The 17,991-nt window shown below is 38.6% G+C and overlaps 1 protein-coding gene across 1 annotated transcript in view; it reads left to right on the forward strand.

Annotated features, from left to right (window-relative positions):
• CDC20B (cell division cycle 20B) overlaps positions 1–17,991 on the forward strand; it is a 58,224-nt gene that overhangs the window by 30,100 nt on the left and 10,133 nt on the right. Inside the window, exons 5-8 of the mRNA XM_050794696.1 lie at positions 2,770–2,863; positions 9,897–10,013; positions 14,789–14,985; positions 16,048–16,142. Coding sequence (XP_050650653.1) covers positions 2,770–2,863; positions 9,897–10,013; positions 14,789–14,985; positions 16,048–16,142 — 503 coding nt within the window. The remainder of the gene's footprint in view (positions 1–2,769; positions 2,864–9,896; positions 10,014–14,788; positions 14,986–16,047; positions 16,143–17,991) is intronic.

A 17,991-nucleotide genomic window follows, 5' to 3' on the forward strand; every position in this document is an offset into this window, starting at 1 on the left:
CTAGAATAATAATAAAATATTATAAATATAAATTTTAGTTATCTGAACTCATATGCAGTTGGAAGTCAATGTTTTAGAGCAGGTGTTTTGATGCGTGCTTTATTGTTGGATATGGGTTTGGAGGATAGGGAATGGCCGGGGAGTCCCACTGAGATAATTAGGGGGCACTGGTGGCCTCAAACCTGGACCAGGTTATTAACACTCCTTTCTTTTTCACCCCCTACTGCTGATTGGAGTTTTTGCTGTCCCACCCTTAGGATTTCCCTTTTCCTTCCTCTTATCCTTTCTGGTAACTGGTGGCAGCAAGGTTCGTGGCTCCATCTGTGGGCTCATGATGGTGTTGGCAAGATACTCCTTAGCAATTGTTATACCAGCTGGAACGTCACCCCAGCATCACTGAAGAACCTGGACAGGGGATAATGGAAGCTGATCTACGATGTTAAGGAGAGCATTTTTTGCCATGATTAGTTAGAAGTCAAATAGCTTAGAGAGTGGTGAAGACACGAAGTGAGGTCTTTCCCCTGTAGAGTAAACGTGTGTCTTCATGTGGTCCTCACTGATCATCTGGAGGGTGTTCCACAACAAGGGCCTGCATAGCCATGGAGACTTTCAGAATTCATCCTCCAGGAGCTCCATATTAAGTTGCTGATTAAAGTGGTAAGTAGATCTAATCTAGGAAAGAGCACCCCTGCACCCACAGAACAGAAGTGCCTGCTAAACCTTGCTGTGATCAGCTTTGTGGTAACTGTGGGATTCTGAAGAAGTGAGTCTGTGAAGAGGTCATTGAACTACTGATGAGCAGGCCATTTTAGGAATATTATTTTATACTAATGGTTCTCAATTTGGGGTGATTTTACTCATCAAGGGTCATTTGGCAATATCTAAAGACATTTGATTGTTACAACTCAGGGGGAGAGCATCTCGTGGGTGAAGGCCTGGGTTACTGCTAAACATCCTACAATGCACAGAACAGCTCCCACAACAATGAATTATCGGCTGCCAAATGCCCATAGTGCCAAGATTGGGAAACCCTGCTTTCCAGTTAGTTGTTCTACCTTGAGTAACTAAAAACCATGATTCATTGACAGCAATGCCAATTATGTGACATAACATCAAGGAAGAAAAACAAAATACCAAAACGTTGCCTGTCAGAGAAACTTCTTTCTGAACTGTGGGGACCCAGAGTGTAAGGAACATGGCTGTGCTTTGGTCAAGGATAGGCTGAGGTAGGATGTTCACATTCTTCATGACTCAGTGAGTCTAGAGCACAGGTGTATAACTCCACTTGTTGTCAGCCATGTAGACACAACATGGAGAAGCTCACCACTATAGCTGTAACACCTGCAAAGCCATCACTTGGCTCTAAGCGACTGTTGTCTGTAAAAGGTATAATTGCCCTGTTGACACTGTGCAGGAGCTGGCACCTGGAGAAAGAGAAAGCCAGAGCTGTCCGTCTTTGCAGATGGATGAGGGGAGCCAGAACACAGCTTGGCTTGCTCGTGCCCAGAGAAAGAAAGTGTTAAGCTGCTGACCCTGAAGGCAAGGGAGAGCCAGCCATGCAGCTGTATGTGGGGGTCACGGAATTAAGCAGCTGAGATAAAGGTGAACAGCGTAGAGAGCTAGTTAAGAAAGCTGTTGATGAGAGCTGCTGCTGAATAAAATCATTCACCTGCCTATGGCCACCCCCCCGAGTGTTCTTCCTGCTCATTCACCCTCTCACTCAGGACCTCAACATGACCTTTGGCGCAGTTGTGAACCTGACACAGTATTTGTCATATTTGGGAGAGGAAATATCTTGTTGTGAAGAAGCAAAACAGAATCTTCTCTGTTTTAACCATTTATCAGTATGTTTTTAGGAAATTTCATCAGTTATTTTTCTTTCCACTTATTACTAATTTTCCCAGGGGTTTTTGATTGAAGTTGGATGTAAGAATGTCAGAAGTGCTCTTTGTATATTGGCCCAAAGGGATAGGACCCAGATTTTTGTGCACATGGAATTTTAGTAAACTTACTTAAGAACTCTGTGAAGGTGTTAACAAAAAGGGACCTTAAGATGGCAGTTCAGTTGTGGCAGGCTTTGGAGATGTCACCAGCCTATGGTGTATAGGCTAAACGGATTTTTAGGCTAGAAGAATAAAAAAAGATTTTATTCTAGCCAAAAAATACCTGCTCTATGGAGTTGTTGAACTCCATAGTCTTTTATCACCAGTGTTCTATGATTTCATGATGATAAAGCTTGGCATTAAAAAAAAGACTCATTATAAATCAAAAGCCCATTGGTGGATATTTTCATTCTTGGAAATCCATATCCTATAGTTCTTGGAAAGTTGCTTGAATTATTTTTAATAATTTTTTTGACTATCATTTATTTTTTCTTTATGAAATATTTGGATTGACTCTCCAATTCTCTTATCTTTTATCTTCTATTTTTCATCTCACTTTTTTTTTTTTTTAACCTTTTGGGTGATTTCCTCAACTCTGTTCACCAACCTTCCTATAAAACTTTTTATTTTGGCTACCCTACTTTTAATTATGGAGTTGTTGAACTCCATAGAGCAGGAGAAATAATATATGTAAAATGCTCAGCACTGTTCGTTACATAGTGTTTAGTTAATAAATAATAGTGATTATTGTGGTGTTGGCTTTTACAATGTGGAATCTTTGAACTCCTTAGTGAATTACCAGTTGTAATTCTATATTATACATCACATTTTAGTTGTACATATATGTTTCTAAAGAAGTATTCTCCTTATGTGTGCTTATTTTCAGAAATGCCTAAAACAACTCTTTGTAACCCAGAAGGTGGTTCAGCAGGCTAATGGAAAAATGCAGCTCTGTGGGCAATCCCAATGTGTTTGGAAAGGTACAGGGTCAAGACATTGTCCTTCCTTCCTGCCCTCCTCTCTCTGCCTCCTTCATGTCTTCCTAATCTTAAAATATATTATTTTAAATATATTTTATAATATTAAAGATATATGATATAAATATATAATAATAAATAATAACAGACTAAATCAACCTAATTGTAAAATTTGAATAATTCTCATAAACCTCTGTTCTAACTACCCCTACCTCCAAGTCCCATTCTCTATAGGTGACCACCTTTAGCTCTTCCAGCTGTACTCCTGGTATTTACATCTACTTTCTAAATAATATTGGTAAACTGCTATTTCTTGCGATTTTAGACTTGATCATGACTTTTTTGTTTTTGGTGTTGCTCAGGCTGGAGTGCAGTGGTGCGATCTCGGCTCACTGCAACCTTTGCCTCCCAGGTTCAGAGGATTCTCATGCCTCAGCTTCCTGAGTAGCTGGGATTATAGGCATGCACCACCATGCCTGGTTAATTTTTTTTTGTATTTTTAGTAGAGTTGGGGTTCACCATGTTGGCTATGGCTGGTCTCGAACTCCTGGCCACAAGTGATCCTCTTGCCTCAGCCTCCCAAAGTGCTGGGATTACAGGCATAGTAGGTAAGAATTTAGTTATCTTTCTGCCTCATTCAGTTTCATCAGTTTCTTGACATGCTTATATCACACTTTAAAAAAGTAAAATTAGAAGTTAATGTTTACATATTACTACACAACTATTATTCACTATCAAGTCAAATAGTATAATTGTGCTTCTTTTCTAGTATAACTTTTGCTGAGTATTAAAAGTTGCCTTATTTTTCATTTACTAGATATCTATGACACTATTAATATTTCCTCTAAATGCTCCAATGTTTTGTTCCGTAGCTGTCAATAACAATTTCCATGTGCTCACTCATTCCAGTTTCTTCTTTTCCTTGATGACCTCCCACTGAGAGCCTGCTGAACAGGCTGCTTTCTTGGCCAGTTGCACGGTTGTCTTCCAGGACTTTTCATCAATATTAGATCCACTATTTTTGGGCAGCTATGTTATGCTATTTCTGGGTTTGCTGGTCTGAAAATGTCCTTATTCTTCTTTTATGCTTGATTCATAGTTTGGCTGGCTATAAATTCTAGTTTCACTCAGAATTTTGACAATATTGCTTTATTATTTTCTAGCATCCACTGTTGCTGTTGAGAAGTCCTGTGTTAATTTGACTTCAACTTTGCTTTTTCTCTTTTGATGCTCTTAGAAAAGCCTTTTATCACCAAGTGTTCTAAGATTTCATGATGATAAAGCTTGGCACTGAAAAAAAACCCAACTCATTGTAAATCAAAAGCCCATTGGTGGATATTTTCATTCTTGGAGATCCATATCCTATAGTTCTTGGAAAGTTGCTTCAATTATTTTTTAATATTTTTTTCACTATCGTTTATTTTTTCTTTCTTTATGAAATATTCTGGATTGACTCTCCAATTCTCTTATCTTTTATCTTCTATTTTTCATCTCACTTTTTTTTTTTTTTTTTTAACCTTTTGGGTGATTTCCTCAACTCTATTCACCAGCCTTCCTATGAAACTTTTTATTTTGGCTCTCCTACTTTTAATTTTTTAAAAGCAATTTCTGTACTTTGTTCCTTTTTTTTTTTTTTCTTTACAGCATCCTGTTGGTGCTTCATGGATATACCACCTTCTCCTATATCTCTGACAATATTATTTTGTAGAGTTTTGGAAATACTTCTGTGCTCTCTGCGTTGTTTTCCTTTGCTTTGGTTTTCTCTCCCTCCAACCCCTAATTTACTTTGGTTTCTCTCTTTCAGAGTAAAAACTTTCCCGAAAGCTGTGCATTTTAAAAATAGTACTAGGGTAAAGAGCTTAGTTCTTCTATCCTAGGTTAAAGAGCACCAGGGTAAATTCAGCATAAAGATTTTAGTACAGGCACGGTGGGTCAAGCCTGCAATCCTAGCACTTTCAGAGGCCGAGGCGGTGGATCACTTGAAGCCAGGAGTTTGAGACCAGCCTGGCCAACATGGTGAGACCCCATCTCTACTAAAACCACAAAAATTAGCTGAGCATAGTGGCTCACACCTGTAATCCTAGCTACTTGGGAGGTTGAGGCAGGAGAATCACTTGAACCTGGGAGGCGGAGGTTGTAGTAAGCTGAAATCACACCACTGCACTCCAGCCTGGGCGACAAAGTCAGACTGTCTTTTTTTTTTTTTTAACTCAAAATCTGTTTTTTTTGTTTCATACATCTCCATGGTGCCTGGTGCTATTGAATTAAAAAAATTGTCATTTTTATTTATCCAGAGAATAAACATCTGGTTTCTTCTGGTATATGCATATATGTGTGTATGTATTTACTTGGTTGGGCAGGGTGTGTGTGTATGTGTGGGAACTTGACAGTCTTTCAACTAACCCACCTCTCAGTCTTCTCTGTGCCTCTGAGCCCTTGTGGGATTTTGCAAGGCAAATCAGCTTGTTTCTCTTCACTGTCTCCCTCTTCACTGTCTCCCTTTGCAGGCACTTGAGGGGTAGTTTCTTATGCTCTTCTTGGTCAGTTATTAATCCTTTATTCACTTTCTAGAAAATTATTGCACTCTCTTGCCCACTGCTATATTCACTCTCATACTGTTTGTTCTTGTGTTTTCACCCCTTTAAAAAGTCATTTGCTGTACTTACGCTGAAAATAGGAGGCGGAGGAAATAAGCTTATATGGCCCTTCCACCGACTTGACTTGACTTACATCTGTCTCTCCCCTTCCCATAGATCACTTTAGTGGCAGCATGAAGAAATGATTTGAACAGGAGGATGTTGGAGGCAAAGACTAACTGAGAGGCCCTCTGAATGTTCTATGCAAGACTCTGTTATTGATTCTTTTAAGGAAATTTAAACTATGAAATAGATCCCACGTAAGCCAAGTAATTGCTCATCAGTGGATCATGGGGCAAATGTTATCCAGGTGCTGTGTATATAAAGCAATTCTTTATGCCTTGTCCATATCTGATGACTCTGAAACCTTACAGCAGGCAGCCCCTGTAAACTTTCAGGTGTACCTCTTTGCCCAAAGCTGGTAGGAAACTTCAGATGGTGGTGTTGTGAGTGTAACAGGGAAGCTCTGTAGCCATGCAGTGGGGAGATGATTGCCTGTGGCAATTTCTAGAAGGTCCTTGTTCCATGCTACATTTGGAGCTCTCAGTTATTTCTTTCTTTCTTTCTTTTTTTTTTTTTTGAGACAGAGTCTTGCTTTATTGCCCAAGCTGGAGTGCAGTGGCGTGATCTCAGTTCACTGCAGCCCTCTGTCTCCTGGGTTCAAGCGATTCTCCTGTCTTAGCTTGGGATTACAGGCACATACCACCATGCCCAGCTAATTTTTTATTTTTAGTAGAGAAGGGGTTTCACCATATTGGCCAGACTGGTCTCCAACTCCTGACCTCAAATGCTCCACCCGCCTCAGCTTTCCAAAGTGCTGAGATTATAGGCATGAGCCACTGTGCTTGGCCTCCCAAAGTCTTTTGACCCTGAGCCCCATGTGTTTTCATTCCTACTTTCTGTTGCCATCATGGAAGTTTTTGTGTTATTCATGAGATTACTGTCATGGTTGGAAAATAATTGTTTGGGAGCCAGAATTCTGTGTGGGAACCCTCTTGAGAGAACTAGTGTGGTTCATTTCATAAATGCTGAGGAAACTTGCCTGCTACATTTCCCTCTGGAATAAGTTCTGGTAAGCATATCCATGGGGTGCTTTGGCAAGGTCTCAAATATAAATGTGAACAAGGAGACAGAAATCCTCAATGCTAAAGTAGATGTCTGTTTTTATGGCTTGTCCTAATTTTTTTTTTTTTTTTGAGACGAAGTCTTGCTGTATCGCCCAGGCTAGAGTGCAGTAGTGTGATCTTGGCTCATGGCAACCTCCACCTCCTGGATTGGAGCAATTCTCCTGCCTCAGCCTCCCGAATAGTGGGGATTACAGGCCTGTGCTACCACACCTGGCTAATTTTTGTACTTTTAGTAGAGACGGGGTTTCACCATGTTGCCCAGGCTAGTCTTGAACTCCAGCCACAAGTGATCTGTCCACCCTTGGCCTCCCAAAGTGCTGGGATTACCGGTGTGAACCACGGCACCTGGCGTGTCCCAATTTTTTATTAAAAATATATTTTGGGGCTGGGCGCGGTGGCTCACGCCTATAATCCCGGCACTTTGGGAGGCCAAGGTGGGTGGATCACAAGGTCAGGAGTTCGAGACCAGCCTGGCCAACATAGTGAAACCCCCGTCTCTACTGAAAATACACACAAAAATTAGCCGGGCATGGTGGCGGGCGCCTGTAATCCCAGCTACTCGGGAGGCTGAGGCAGAAGAATTGCTTGAACCCAGGAGGCGGAGGTTGCAGTGAGCTGAGATTGAGCCACTGTACTCCAGCATGAGTGATAAAGTGAAACTCCTTCTCAAAAAAAAAATGTTTTTTTTTGGAAATTTTCTTTTCAAAATTATGTAGATAACACATAAATACACACTTTCAACTTCTAAATACAGGGGTGTCCAGTCTTTTGGCTTCCCTGGCCACATTAGAAGAAGGAGGATTGTCTTGGGCCACACATAAAATACACTAACAGTAAAGATAGCTGGTGAGCTAAAAAAAAAAAAAAAAAAAAAAAAAAAAAATCACAAAAAATCTCGTAATGTTTTAAAAAAGTTTACAAATTTGTGTTGGGCTGCATTCAAAGCCCTCCTGGGCTGCATGTGCCTTGTGGGCTGCAGATTGGACAAGCTTCTATCTAGAACTTTGTGCATATTTATTCTTCAAGTGTCTGTTTCCCAGCAGTAAAAAGGGGAAAAAATTGAGTTAGATGCATAAAAACAGGGACAAAATTTCAGGCCTTCTAAATGTTCTTTTGGGGGTTTGGGAAAGTATGGTTGGGATGGGAGTGTGAACCTTGTCTTTTCCTTAGAATGATATTTTCTTAAAAGCAAAATAAAATGTATGGGGACATGTCGTTCCTCAGCTCTCTCATCTTCTTTTGTCCTAAACAGCAACAAGTTTTTGTTTTTGTAAGGTGCTGAATATTTGACTTAGAATAAAAAATATATGTTCTATGAAGCCAGAGATAATGTACCTATATTATTCTGATATTTTAGGAGTCTCTCTCTCTCTCTCTCTCTATATATATATATACACACACACACACACACACACACACACACACACACAAACTGTATTATTTAGATTTGTTTTAGGTTCACAGCAAAATTAGGCAGAAGGTGCAGGTTCCCTTCTTGTTACCACACATGCACACATGCACAGCCTCCCCCATCATCAACATCTCCCACCAGAGTGGTACATTTGTTACAATCAATGAACCTACATTGACACATCATTGTCACCCAAAGTCCATAGTTTACATTAGAGTTAATTCTTGATGTTATGTATTCTATGGGTTTGACCGATGTATAATGACATGTATCACTGTTACAATATACAGAATAGTTTCATTTTCCTAAAAATGCTCACTACTTTGTCTATTCATCCGTCTCGCCCCTTCCCATAGAAACCTTTTTGCTGTATCTATAGTTTTTCATTTTCCAGAATGTCATATAGTTGGAATCATACAATATATAGTTTTTTCAGATTGTCTTCTTTCACTTAGTAATGTGTATTTAAGGTTTCTTCATGTCTTATTTTTTATTTTTTTTAGAGACAGAGCCTCACTCTGTCACCCAGGCCGATGTGCAGTGGTGCAGCCATGGTAGCACTGGCCTCCTGGCTCAAGCGATCCTCCCCCTTAAGCCTCCCAAGTAACTGGGACTACAGGTATGGGCCAGCAAGCCCGGCTAATTTCTGTATTTTTTGTAGAGACTGGGTTTCGCCATGTTGCCCAGGTAGGTCTCAAACTCCTGGGCTTAGGCAATCTGCCTGCCTCAGCTTCTAAAGTGCTGGGATTGCAGGCGTGAGCCACCGTGCCCAGCCCCAGGAGTTTTTTTGTTCATTCTTTGGGTATTGATTTTTTTTTTAAAACATTGGTGATACTTTATCAGCAAGCCTAAGTATTTTTAGTAATCTTGCAGTTTTGCCCTCAACTACAGGTTTTCATAGCTAACACGGAAGCAGGAATTTATGAGTAACAATTTGGTTTCTTGGTGTAGCATTGTGAAGCTCTCATGCTTTTATCAGAAGCCATCTGGTCATAGACACCACAAGTCACCTAGGTAGGTGGTCTTGTTTTCTTTTGATTTTATAATTCTCAGTTTGATCACAAGCTGAGTGGTTGGAGATGAAAAGACAGTGGCTTGTGGTTTGAACTTAGTATGGTCTTTTGATGAGAACTGAACAAAAGATAGAATACTGACCTTAGATAGACATGGGTAAAATTAACCAAAAGCAGTAAGTCTGTGTGCTCTGATACTGAAATATTGAGAGAAAGAGCTAAAATCAATGAATCAGTAAATATTTACTGATGAAGTCTCAGAGTAGGGCATGGGTGTACCAGGTAAGTCTTGATGTGGAAAAGCAAAATTCACTTTGGTTTTAAAATCCCAAATAACAGAAGAAATATTCAAAGCATGATGTAGTATCTCTGTGTACTCCCCACAAGATCTGTCTTCTTCATTCAGTGTATACATACATAAGAATAGACCATCATTAGTACAATTCTTTCTAATACAGTAACATAAAATGTATATTTCCCACACCATGCCAACATTAACAATACTCATCCCTGAATATGAAAGTTGCACCAGGAAAAGTCAAGTATATTAGCCATATTTGGATGTTACACTATTTGGATATGAGGCTTTTTATTAGAATGTGCTGTATGCATGTGCTTTTTATTAGAAAGTGTTGTTGAAAAAATTTTTAATATTCTTGTTTAAATTAATACTGAAGTACTCTTCATTTCCTTCCTTCCCTGGCTCTTTGTACTGTAGTTTTATCATGATGACTACTTATTTTCTATTTAATTAAGCTTTTCCACTTAATGTTATTTCTTAACACCCACAATAACAAATATTATATTTTCAGGATCATAGAGCTGTGTAGAAGTGTTTGTTTCTTGCAGGCTGCAAAGATGGAGTCAGAGATGAATCCTTCCATCTTAAAAGGTCCAGTGATAGAAACGATTCCATACTCCAGCCAGAGGTGAAGATTCATCTTACTGGTCTTCGAAATGACTACTGTAAGTTATCATTTACATTGGGAATTGAAAACTTGAAATGACAAAACGCATCCTGTGCTTGGTATAAACATGAAATTTGATTAAACCAGATGGCCTTTATGCCTCATATCCAAATAGTGTAACATCCAAATATGGCTAATATACTTGACTTTTCCTGGTGCAACTTTCATATTCAGGGATGGGTATTGTTAATGTTGGCATGGTGTGGGAAATATACATTTTATGTTACTGTATTAGAAAGAATTGTACTAATGATGGTCTATTCTTATGTATGTATTTTAAATATGGGTAAATTGAATCAGTCAAACAACTGCATTGGGTCTACTTGTTATATGCCCAGCTTGTAATCTAGTTTGGAGGACAGGACTAACTGACATGGAACTGATACCATATGCCAAGGTAGATTATAAATAATAAATCATGGGATATGAGGAGTTATAAAGACTAGAAAGAGCTTAGTGAGCTTCGGTGTTGTCTAGAAAGACGTTGTAGAGATATTTATACTTAAGTTGGATCTTGAAAGATTGTTAGAACTTGGAAAGGTATAGAGGAGAAGGACCAGTTTTGGTATTGTTAACAGCATGAAGAAGGCAGGATGTTGGTAATTAATGATATTTAATGGCAATGAAGAAGATACATTGGGGACTGGTGAATAGGTGGGTACAGATTATGGAGAAAAGTTTAGAAATTTAGATTTGTTTTGGGAGTTGTTGACTAAGAGAAACATCAAAGGAAAATTCATGGCAGAGTATGCAGAATGCACTTAGTAGGAAAGAGCTGCCAAAGAGTGAAGGCTTATTTTTCCTCCATGAAGAAAAGAAATGGGATGAGAAATGAATTCATGATTATTCCAAGTTTTTGAAGCAGAAGGGTGGTGTCACTGAGAAGACAGATTGGCAGAGGAGGTGATTTGGAGAGGAAAGACTATGCTTGAATATTATATTAAAGGAGACAATGAGACATAGAAGAAGCTTGGCAGATTATTTGAAACGAATGCTGGTAGTTGAAAGAGGATGGACTAGTCTATAGGTCAGATGATTATGATTGAAGCCAGGAGCCAGTGTAAGCTCCCTAGGTGAGGGAGAGAGGAGCAGAGGGAAGGGGCCTGGGCTCCATGGAATATCTACAAAGAGGCATGAGCTGGAAAAAGCAAAATCCCTAAAGGGAACAGTTTTGTATCTTCCTATTCTTTCAGCTCCTTCTCCAAAAGAATTTATTGTCATGACCAACTAAGAAGGATGCCTTTTCAAAAAATGTTAAAAAACTGTTACACTCATATTAAAAAGAAATGACTTTTGTTCCCATTTTTCCTTTAAGCCACAGCCCTTTTTCTTTCTTTCTTTTCCTTTTTTTTTGAAACAGAGTCTTGCTGTGTCACACAGGCTGGAGTGCAGTGGCTCACTGCAGCCTCCGCCTCCTGGGTTTAAGCGATTCTCATGCCTCAGCCTCTTGAGTAGCTGGGCGTGTAGCTACAGGCATTTGCCACCATGCCCGGCTAATTTTTGTATTTTTAGGAGAAACGGGGTTTCACCATATTGGCCAGGCTGGTCTCGAACTCCTGACCTCAAGTGATCCACCTGCCTTGGCCTCCCAAAGTGCTGGGATTACAGACGTGAGCCACCATACCCAGCTGCACAGCCCTCTTTCTTTCCTCCCTTTGACAGTAAAACTTTCAAAACATCTTTATACTTACAATTTTCTATTTCTCTCCCCATATTGTCTCAAATCCGCTCTAGTCAAGTTTTAAGTCTCATCATTCAATCGAAACTACTCTTCCAAACATTACCAAAGAACTCCTCGTTGTTAAATCCAAAAGTTACTTCTTAGACTTCATACTGAACCCTAACAACTATATTTGAGACAGGCAATCAATCCCTCCTTCTTGATATCCCACTCTTTTGGGTTTTGTCCAAGAGTGTCTTTTTGTTCACTCTTTCTCATCCTTTTTTACTGATTTGTGTTTCTCTTCCACTTCCCTGGCCTCTAAATGTTGGAGTACCCAAGGCCTATTCCTTGGACATCTTTTCTTCTTTTACTTCGGTTCTATTTAATTGATCTTAGCTTTTTGGCTCTATCTCTTTGTATTGTATTTTGTCGTCATTGTTCTAGGGATTACAATGTGATTTAAACTTTCTTAGTCTACATAGAGTTACTATTGTACACTTCACACAATATATAAACATCTTGCAATCATGTAGGTCTCTCAAACTCCCCAATGCTTTTTAGGTTACTGTAGTTGTCATGTGTGTTTGTTTGTTTGTTATTGTTTTTTGAGGGAGGATCTCACTCTGTCACCCAAGCTGGAGTGCAGTGGCTCAGGCTGGAGACTGTAGAGGCTTACTGTAGCCTCTACCTCCTGGGCTCAAGTGATCCTCCTGCCTTAGCCTCCCAAGTAGCTGGGACCACTGGCACATACCACCTTGTCCAGGTAATTTTTTGATTTTTTGTAGAGATGGGGTCTTACTTTGTTGCCCAGGCTGGTCTTGAACTCCTTGGGCTCAAGTGATCCTTCCACCTTGGCCTCTCGAAGTGCTGGGATTACAGGTGTGAGCCACTGTGTCTGGCCTGTCATGCATTTTGTATTTACATACACTGAAAACCGTCCAATTGTAAGCATTTTAAAATTGAAAAAATATTTAAATAGCTTAAGAGGAAAAAATGGCTCCTATGTTTACCCAAATATTTACCAATTTCAGTGTTCTCCTTCATTTCTGAAGATTCAAGTTTCTCTTTCATATAATGCCCCTTTCGCCTGAAGAGCTTCCTTTAGCGGTTCTTGCAGATTAGGTCTGTTGGCACAGACTTCTGTTAGATTTTCCATCTTCCAGTTTATGAGGTTTTTGCTGGATATAGAATTCTGAGTTGAAAGATTCATCACCACTCCCTACCCCCAGCATTTAAAAGATGTTGTTCCATTGACTGTGGCCTCCATGGTGTCTGGTGAGAACCCCATGGCCATCTGAAATCTTGTTATCCTGCTTCTAAGACCTGACTCTACTTACACATGTTAGATTTTTGGATATTATTCTACAATTCCCTGAGGCTTCATTCTTTAACAAATTTTTTTCTCCCCATTCTTTAGGTTGAATACTTTCTGTTATCTATATTCAAGTTTACTCTTTATCACCTCTATCCTGCTATTCAGCATATCCAAGGAATTTTTCAGATATTTTATTTTTCCATTTTAAAGTTTGTATTTTATGGTTTTTGTATATTTGATTTCCATTTTAGAGCTTTGTTTTATGATTTCTATTTTCTTTACTTAGAAAATACTTTTGGGTTTTCTGTTTATCTGCTAAAGCTTCATATGACTTTTCATTCATTTCATGTGTGGTTTTCTTCACTTCATGGAGAATATAATGGCTGCTTTAAAGTCTTTGTTTCATAATTTCTATACCTAGGTCACCTTGGAGTTTTCATTTATTGGTTGTTTTGCCTTTACATTTATCCAGTAATTTTGAATTTTGTCTGGATATTGTAGATGTTATGTTATAGTCACTGGATCCTGTGGAGAATGTTGATGTTTTCTTCTGGTTGATGTTTTTGTTCTAGTTAGGTTCATATTTTAAGTTTTGTCTTGCCATTTGTGGGTGGTGTTTCAAATCTTAGATCAGTTTCTTTAACTTTGACCATGCTGGTTTGGGTCTATATCTCATACATGTGGATCAGAGCCTAGACTGAGACTTGTATGGAGGTTTCAAATCTCAGTTCGTTTCTTAAAGCCTTTGCTAAGCTAATTTGAGTCTCTTCTGCATGTAAATGATTTAGGGGTAAGGCTGAGATGTGTGTGAATTAATATACTCACACTCAGAGGATCTCTTTCTTTTGGCTTTCTCATGTCTAGGACTTTCCCCTCATACTGGTATCAGTTCTATGCCTCAGGCTCTATTTCCATGGTTTCTCTGACCAGAAAGATGGTGTCCTTTTTATCAGAGTCTTCGCTGGCACTCTATGACTGGGGCCTGTCCTCGGGGCAAATGTGTGAAAGACAAAAGTGGGAAACTCACCCCCGGCCAGGTTGCTTCTCCAAAGTTTGACTCCCTTACTTAGTTTACTGCTTTTTCTTACTTTCCAGGGTCTCCAGGTGTTTGTTTTTTATACTTCATTCAGAGTTTAGATTTATCACGGGGAGGGAATGTATTGTAGAGGTTTAAACTACTGTAGGGAAACTGGTGTGCTACTTAGTTTTATACTGATACGTGTCAGTCAGGAGTTTCTGACTGATAAGAAATAAGATAGGGTATATTTTAATAAATTGTCATACAAATATGTTTTCTCTTAGCAGTCAAAGGTTTCTTATTAGTGTAAGCTATAGAATACTGTTGAGAACATGTAGGTATCATACATGAACCATCGCCTCTTCTAGCTGGGTGGTATTTTTGGTTAGAAATGATGGTGGCATCTCCCTTATAGATATCCTAGGTCCAAGGGTGTCTCCATAAGCATTATATGCTTTTAATTTTTAGTGATCTGTTAAATGAAGTCTGCATGTACTAATAATGGTAGATGAATCTGCCAAATTCTTTAAATGCCTCTAAATAAGTATATATCCGTGTAAATAATAAGCATTATTGCTTATTAGACTGTGAGTGTTGACACCAGATTCTATTCCAGTTTTCATTTTTGAACTTTTAAGGATTTTCTTGGTTCCATGTTTCTGTTTTCCAACTAACCATGGGATGGTATTAGTCTTTTCCCTATAAATAAAGTTGCTTATTTGAACATGTTTTCATTTGGCTGTGTAATTACCCTAATTTGAAGTGCTTTTCTTATAGATCTGAATATCCTAGACTGGAGTTTTCAGAATCTTGTTGCCATAGCCCTGGGCTCTGCTGTATACATCTGGAATGGGGAGAACTGCAATGGGATTGAAACCGTAGACTTAAGTCTCACTTGTAACTATATCTCTTCTGTGTCCTGGATAAAAGAGGGAACTTGCCTGGCAGTTGGCACCAGCGAGGGAGAAGTGCAAGTACTGGCCAGTTTTTTTTCTCATTAAGTTCTCTGTGTATTACTACACTATAATTGACTTTTAATAATAAGTTAATGTAAAGTAGAGAAACTAGTGTGGCTCTTAAAGTATGGGGAATAAAAGGAGATGACATTCTACTTTTTTTTTTTTTTTTTTTTACTGAATGGTTTTTAACGAAGACTTAAGGGTACTCTGGTTAGTTTCCACCACAATCTTTCTGTCATGTTTAAAAATATATTTTCTCTGAAACTAAAGTTGGGCTTGTAGAATCTCCAGTTCTGGAGCTTTGGAGAGAGGAAGATACTTTCAGTTCTCCTTTTCACCTGAAGCCATGATTAGGAGTCTGTACTAATTTTTTTTTTTTTTTCCTGACAGGCTCTTTGAAATGGGGATTTATTGAGCTTCCATCAGTCTATCTAATTTCTCATGTATCATTATTATTATTTTTTGTTACTAACAGAATAAACAACACCATTCATGTGCAAATGATTCAGGAGGGCCACAGATGGCTCTCTCACTGCTTTCTCATCTCTGCAATGATAATGAATGCTGTGAAGTCTATGTCATAATTTCTTCTTACACCAAAATTGTCATTCCCCATGGTGATCAGAATATTATCTGTAGCTGGCAGGAAAGGAGTCTCTTAGCAATAAGTGGAATTTCTGATTCTAGGAAGTGTCCGGGTACCCACATCTTATTAATACATTTGTTGGTAACTGTAGGTAGATTTCCAGATTTGTAATTCTCACAATTCAGAAGGAGCTAGAAATGTGGTAATGATTCTCAACCCTTGGCTACACATTGAATTCACCTGGGGAGCTTTAAAACAATTGCCATATCCCCAGGTTCTACTCCGCCAACTAAATCTGCATCCATAGTGGTACAGACTCCCCAGCTGATTCTAATACACAGTCAGAATTGAGAACTGCTGGCTAGAGGTGCTGGGTTTTCACTTAGTACAAAAACTAACAGTATCAACAGTAATTGGCTCTCAGGCCTTTGAGAAGACAGTGGGCTGTGAAAACTCCAATGCTACATAACTCTCCTTGTTCATTTTTTCAGTTATGGGATGTGGTAACTAAAAAGCGACTGAGAAATATGCTTGGTCATTTGTCAGTAGTTGGGGCTCTGAGCTGGAATCACTTTATCCTCAGCAGGTAAGAAGTGTCTTATTGGAGACAGTTGTGTTTGTATTAACAATTGATTATGGGGCCTGAGTAAACAATTATAATATTCAAAACCTAAACTGACAAAAAATACAACAAAATAGGCCATTGGACTTAATATCAGGTATGATCCCAGCCTCTCAGGTATTCTGATCTGCTGGCGATATAAGTGTCTTGGTGCCCACATGTACAATGTGTGCCTTCTGCATGGGATTCACTAAATTGTTCAGATAAAATGTGAAACTCCCTTCAAGCAAAAGGTTTCTCTGTGCTAAGTAATAGGTACTAAAGGGATATTGTGCTGAAATCAAGTATTTATTGCTATCAGTATCTATACTATGGAATATGTTGAGCTCTTTGGGGCACATTTCCAATTCACAGACCCACAGAAATTATGGCGGAAGGAACCTCGTAGATTATCCTGTTCAGTAGTTCTCAAACTTAAGCATGCATCACAATCACCTGGAGGGCTCCTCAAAACGCAGATTGCTGGCTTCACTTGGGGGGCTTCAGATCCATTAGGTCTTGAGGGGCTGGTAATTGCCATTTCTCATTTCCCAAGTGATGCTGATGATGTATCCCTTTGAGAACTAATGATTTAGTTTAACTGCTTCTTTTTTAACCAGAAAAATTAAGTGACTTCTTCCTGTGAGCCTACATAACTGGTCTAAATATATACTGCTTTTAATCATAGCCATTCATTTTCATATTGTAGTTCTTAAGATTAAGGTAGACTTAAGTTAGATAAATCCCAAAGACTTTTAAAATGTATTTAAATAATTTGATGTAAACTTGAGATTTGAATATCTTGTGATTTTGGCCATACTTAAAACAACTTAGTTATTGCAGTCTCCTTTGTATGTACTCAGACTCCTTCCTATGTACTCAAGCTCCTTTTCTAATCTACATTGTTAAAGTTTAGTTTCATTATCCACGAGGAAAATGAACAGATCTTTTCTTATAATAATAGCAGCTAACATTTTCAGACTACTCTGTGCCAGGCACTGTGCTGTACTTTTTAATGTGTGTAATTTCATTTTAATCACTGCAGTAACGTGATAAGGTGGTCTCTTATCCTCAATTTTGTTTTTTCAAATGAGTAAACTAAGACACTAGCCTGAAGTCACATGGTTAGTAAGTGACAGAGTTGGGATAACCCAGCTGGTCTGGCTCCAGAGCCCATATTGTTTATCAGAATGCTGTTCAGCATTGCATAGTTTTAAACAATGTGACACTGGACTTTGAGAAATGTCTGAAATAATTGTGGAACATCATTTACTTACTCCTTAGAGAAAATTAAATTAATCTAGAAAGAGTTCATTATCTTTGAAAAAGTGATGTGATCTTTAGTTGTTTAGTTTCACATCAGTGAGCATGAATAGAGACATTATCCACTGATTAGGAATCATATTGCAGTTTGCTGTGACATTCAATTGGTTTTAAACTTCTTTTACATATTAGTGCCTTTAGCAAAACTAAGAGTGGATCTATAGGTTAATAGGAATCTACCTGTTAGAAAATTATTTCCTTTTTCTATGTTTAACATTTTACTATAAATATATACTGAAACCATTTCATTGAGGCACGCTGAAATATTCAAAGTTGCAGAAAAGTATTAATATTTCCTAGGTCCAGTATATAAACTACCATTTGGGAAAATCTGGTAATCTCAGCTTAATTTTCCATGGCTGCCTACATCAGATTAAAGTCATTAGAAACATCTATTAAAGGATATTTTTAAATCCAGACTTCAAACTCTGCCAGACAAATCAATTTTACTTGTGAAAAGAATCCTCCAGGCAGAACACTCCATCCTTATTAACCCAAGGAATCTCCACCT

This window comes from Macaca thibetana, chromosome 6 (assembly GCF_024542745.1).
Source record: "Macaca thibetana thibetana isolate TM-01 chromosome 6, ASM2454274v1, whole genome shotgun sequence".
NCBI lineage: Eukaryota > Metazoa > Chordata > Mammalia > Primates > Cercopithecidae > Macaca > Macaca thibetana.